At 38.7% G+C, this 5,505-nt stretch overlaps 1 protein-coding gene across 1 annotated transcript in view; it reads right to left on the bottom strand.

Annotated features, from left to right (window-relative positions):
• Positions 1 to 4,250: 4,250 nt before the first annotated feature.
• LOC110534276 (microsomal triglyceride transfer protein) overlaps positions 4,251 to 5,505 on the bottom strand; it is a 31,787-nt gene continuing 30,532 nt past the window's right edge. Inside the window, exon 17 of the mRNA XM_021619040.2 lies at positions 4,251 to 5,434. Within this exon, the coding sequence (XP_021474715.1) occupies positions 5,287 to 5,434 (148 nt within the window). The 3' untranslated portion in view covers positions 4,251 to 5,286. The remainder of the gene's footprint in view (positions 5,435 to 5,505) is intronic.

Below are 5,505 nucleotides of genomic sequence, written 5' to 3'. Positions count from 1 at the left end.
AGATACAGGCTTCCTTCCTAACTCTGTTGCCGGAGAGGAAGGAAACCGGTCAGGGATTTTACCATGATGCCAATGGTGACTTTAAAACAGTTACAAGGTTGAATGGCTGTGATAGGATAAAATGGATAATCAACATTGTAGTTACTCCACAATACTAACCTAATTAACAGAGTGAAAAGAAGGAAGCCTGTACAAAATAAAAATATTCCAACAAGGCACTATACTGTAAAAAATGTGGCAAAGCAGTTCACTTTAGGTCCTGAATACAAAGTGTTATGTTTGGGGCAAATCCAATACAACACATTACTAAGTACCCCTTTCCATCTTTTCAAGCATAGTGGTGGCTGCATCGTGGTATGGGTATGCTTGTAATTGTTAAGGACTGGGGAGTTTTTCAGGATAAAAAAGAAACGTAACTGAACTAAGCAAAGGTTCAGTCTGCTTCCCACCAGACACTGGCAGATGACAATAACCTAAAACATAAAGCCAAATCTACACTGGAGTTGCTTACCAAGAAGACAGTGAATGTTCCTGACTGGCCGAGTTACAGTTTTGACTTAAATCTAGGTCAAAATTTATGGCAAGACCTCAAAATGGTTGTCTAGCAATGATTAACAACCAATTTGACAGAGCTTGAATACTTTTTTAAAGAATAATGGGAACATGTTGCACAATCCAGGTGTGGAAACTCTTAGAGGCTTACATAGAAAGACTCACAGCTGTAATTGCTGCCAAAAGTGCTTCTACAAAGTATTGACTCAGGGGTGTGAATATTTATGTAAATGAGATATTTCTTTATTTCATTTTCAATAAATTAGCAAACATTTCATGAACCATGTTTTCACTTTGTCATTAAGTGTGTAGATGGGTGAGAAAAAAAATCAATTTAATCAATTTTGAATTCTGTCTGTAACAGAAGAAAGGGTGGAATAAGTCAAGGGTTATAAATACTGTATGAAGGCACTGTGTAAATATGTGTATTTAATTTGGTAATGTTAGATGTTCTAGTCTAGCTGACTACAACAGAAATATGTCATTACACTGTCATTACCTTTATGTCTCTTCATTGTCCATTTCTGAAAAGTTACATTACATTTTAGCTCAACTTAGCTGATGTTAGCATTTCATAACTTACTGAGTTATAATTTGTCACTAACATGAACAGTCATGATTTGACATGATATATGTTAAGCTTAGTAAAAGTGATAACATAATTTAGTAAAGAACTACCCAGACACACTGTAGCATAAATTATGAGTCATTGAATAAGAAATCTCAGTTTACAGCTTCACCTAAGCACAACATCCCTCCCAAAGCCCATAAATCTACTTGCTTTCATGTTCCCTGATGCCCAATGAAAGAAACATTCTGTGTAAATGCTTGCTTTTTGAAAGATGTTGAAAAGAATGAAAGACTGATGGGGAAGTAATTTTGCGATGGGAGAAATGTACGTGAATGAATGCATGAGAAAGAACGGCGCTATTATGATTGAGTGGCTACATTAGGCTTGGTGTCTGCAAGACAGTCATACAAAAGTGACATTATGTATGTATTGTGAAAGTATTATGCTTTACGTACTTAAGATGGCGGCCTAAGAAGGAGCACGAGACCGGGAGGTCAATGCAGAGTTTGTTAGATGAAGCAGTGCCATGTTTGCACTTGCAAGGTGATGGTGATGAAATATGACAAGTAGACTGAGGTGAAAAGAACACGCTGTAGGCCCAAAAGCCTATAAGTGTTTGGAATAAATCAAATTGCAAGCTAATTAACAGTCTGTTGCGTATGTTGCTCATCATGGTTGTCTTGCTTGTGTCCATTTTTCTTTGCTAAGGTACTTCCATAACATACTGACAGTGATCAAAGCGTTTGGAATCACAGCTATCTTTAAACACACTAAGTGGTGTCCCAACCAGTGTTTTTCTGGTCAATTCGTATAATTTCTGTTTCTTTCTGCTCTACTGAATCTGCTCCTGAAAAAATGCATCCCGAGAAAAACAAGAGGAGCAAATTGATTTACTTGGAGAGACACATAAAAGTGTTGGAGTCTGCCAAAGGGTGCAAGGTTAGCTTTCTGATGGCCCTGAAACCTCACCCGGCCTGGGCTTAAGTTCAATCTGACAGTTTGCTGGTGTGTTTACATCGTTGCCATGGAGGCAGTGAGACTGGCAGACAACCCCTTGCTCCCAGCTGCTCTCTGTACTTCCTAAAGAATCTCCTATAAGGCCCTGTTGTTGTGCTTGGATGCCAACCGGGGGCTCTGATGTCACAACTGTGACACAAGGCCAGACACGATTTATTGACTCACCCCGGTCAGCAAATGGGTGCACTACTCATTCAGTGCTCCTTCACACACTCACTCACTCTCATATCATGCTGATTTCCAAATCAACCCCTGGCCCTTAATCCCTAGCCACTCCGTAGATCTGACAGGATTGGATAGGTGGAGGTGATATGGCGACATTTCCACCCAGCCAATCATAAGACAAGATGAAGTGATTTACATGATGCTTATATCTCAGATTGACAAGACTGAGTCTGTAGGGGTTAGGGGTCAATTAGGCATCCAGAATCAATGCTCTCCCTTGGATGACATACTTTGCTTATGCTAAATGCCATTAACACAAAGTGTAAAAAACATAACAGGACTTGGTTTCCCACATTTGATGTTTTTTATACTATAAATCATTACTAAAGTGCAACGTTAATAGGCTTGTGAAATTACTTTTTAACCATATCCTGTAAACATACATTGCCTTCAGAAAGTATTCCTACCTATTGACTTATTCCACATTTTGTTGTGTTAAAGCCTGAATTTCTCCCATTCTTCCTTGCAGATTTTCTCAAGCTCTGTTAACAGGGGAGCTTTGGCTGGGCCACTCAAGGACTTTCACATTCTTGTTCTGAAGCCATTCCAGCATTGCCTTGCCTGTAATCTTCCTTTGCACTCTGAGGCTGGTTCTCATTAAGGATTTGCCTGTACTTGGCTCCGTTATTTGCTCCCTCTAGCCTTGCCAGTCTCTGCCCCTGAAAAGCATCCCCATGCTTCACATTAGGGTTGGTGTTAGACGGGTGATGAGCTGTGCCTGGTTTTCTCCAGACATAGTGCTTTGCATTCAGGCCACAGCGTAGTATTTGTCTCATCAGACCACAGAATCTTTTGCCTTATGCTCGGAGTATTTCACATGCCTTTTTCACAGGAGTGGCTTCCGTTTGGCCACTCCCCCATAAAGTCCAGATTGGTGAAGTGCTGCAGAGACGGTCGTGTTTTCTGGCAGGTTCTTCCTTCTCTGCCAAAGCGCTCTCTAGTTCTGTCAGAGTTGTCATTTGGTTCTTGGTCACCTCCCTGACCAAGGTCCTTCTTGTCCGGGTTGCTCAGTTTGGTCGGATGGCCAGCTCTAGGCAAAGTCTGGGTAATTTTTTCAATTTCCCAATGATGGAGACCACTGTGCTTTTGGAAACTATATACATGGTTTTCTACCCCAGATATATGCCTCATCACAATTCTATCATCTTGCAGATCTACAGACAGTTCCTTGGAGTTCATGGTATAGTTTCTGGTGGGCTCCAATCAAGTTGTAGTGACATCTCAAGTATGGTCAAAGGAAATTGGATGCATTGGAGCTCAATTTGACGTGTCAGAGCAAAGGGGCATGAATACTTATGTAGATTTGATCATTTATATTTCATTTTCAATACATTTGCAAAAATGTTTTAAAACAGGTTTTCACTTTGTCATTATGGGGTGTGTAGATGGGTGAAAGAAAAATATTTAATCCATTCTTAATTCTGTCTGTAACAACAAAATGTGGAATAAATCAAGGGGTATGAATACTTTCTGAAGGCACTATCTGTAAATATCCCTTATGTACTGTACTTCTTCCCATAACTTTCTACTATGATTGACATGCGTTAAAATTGTCAACCTGAAGAAGCCACACAGAAAATCTATTATTAACTAAAAGACATGTCAGGTAAGCCAGTGTTCTTAGCTTAACCAAGTAGGCACAACGGCCAAGTGCAGGTCAGTAATATTAGTGGGAAAGGTCAAAAGACAACCAGAATGGAAATTGTTTTTCATATCTTTTTTGAAAATAATCTTACACATACAGACTAGTGTAATGCCAGAAAAGCACTGCATACTGTATGTACAATTTCTTATACACTTACAAGTCAATGGGGCATAGTGGTTCCAGTGCACTCTTTGTTGTTGGTCAAGTACAAACCTAACAAACTGATCTCAAACTACGGTACAAAAAAATATATATCAAAGGTTTAATGTAATAATTATAATATTAAGTCACATTTCTTAGGGATACAGGACCAAATTATGTAAATAGGCCCAATTACAAATGTAAATACATTCTTCATACATTTTCCTATTGATATACATGTTTAACATCCATAAATTCAAATTATAGAAATTAATTAAATAAATTAACCCTGTGTTATCTGGTCTCATGTAACAGCTCCTTCAAGCTTGTTACAGAGTGAATCAAGTAATGATTACATTGTTACGCAATGACTTTAGTGTAATTCAATCTCTGTAGCCATGGAAACCACATCCACAAACTAGAAACTGTGTAATGTGAGCATTTATGTAAATTACAGCAAATTCAACTATAGCATCAACTCACCCAAAGCTATGTACCATATTTACATAGGTGAATATGGTGTTGTATCACATAGCTATATTGGGTATATACCACATAATGTGGTACTCATCTACCCATATAAATAGATATGCAAACAAATTCATAAAGTCACCAGAGAAATTCCTGATTTGAAATAAAAACATGTTTATGTTGTAAAAAAAAAAAAAGAAATCCATTTAATGTTTTTTGCCTGTGGTGCGATACAGTAGGTGTTCCTGGATAGCTTTAAAAAATAATAATAAATAACTCTCCAGACAGAATTTCAAGTAGGACTCATTAAAAGAATAACCTTATTTCACTATTGTCACACTGTAAATAACGCATTGTGTTGTGGGATCGAAAGGGAGATAAATAGTAGTAAACAGCTAACAAGTTAGCCTCTAGTTAGCAATTTTTCAGTAAACTGAACTCCGACGTAAAGCGGTGAAAAATGTTGCCCATTTTCCAATCAGATCAACAAAAAAGGCACACATTTTACAATGGTCATATCTTAACTAGCTAGCATCCATTTATCCGCCTCATACAACACACTGTTTACACTGTGACATAATAACAAAATAGAGTTGTTGATCCATAACTCTACACTCTGCAAAAGATCTTCCATCTTCTTACCGATGGATTGACCCAGAGAAGACTACCAGTCTGAGTCAAACACCCTCTTGCACATGTTGGAGTTCTCCTGGTGGAGTGGGAACTCTGAGCCAGGCAACAGCTGCTTGTGGCCCCTGCGTGACACGTAGCTCTTCCCCGATGGCAGGCTCTCGTATTTTGTTAGGGACTCACTGCAATAAGGGACTATGTCAATTCATGAGCTATGTAATCAGAGACAGCTCAGAGTGGAATTATAATGAGC

Source organism: Oncorhynchus mykiss, chromosome 10 (genome assembly GCF_013265735.2).
Source record: "Oncorhynchus mykiss isolate Arlee chromosome 10, USDA_OmykA_1.1, whole genome shotgun sequence".
In the NCBI taxonomy this organism is placed as follows: Eukaryota; Metazoa; Chordata; class Actinopteri; order Salmoniformes; family Salmonidae; genus Oncorhynchus; species Oncorhynchus mykiss.
This window is presented reverse-complemented; position numbering and strand designations above follow the sequence as displayed.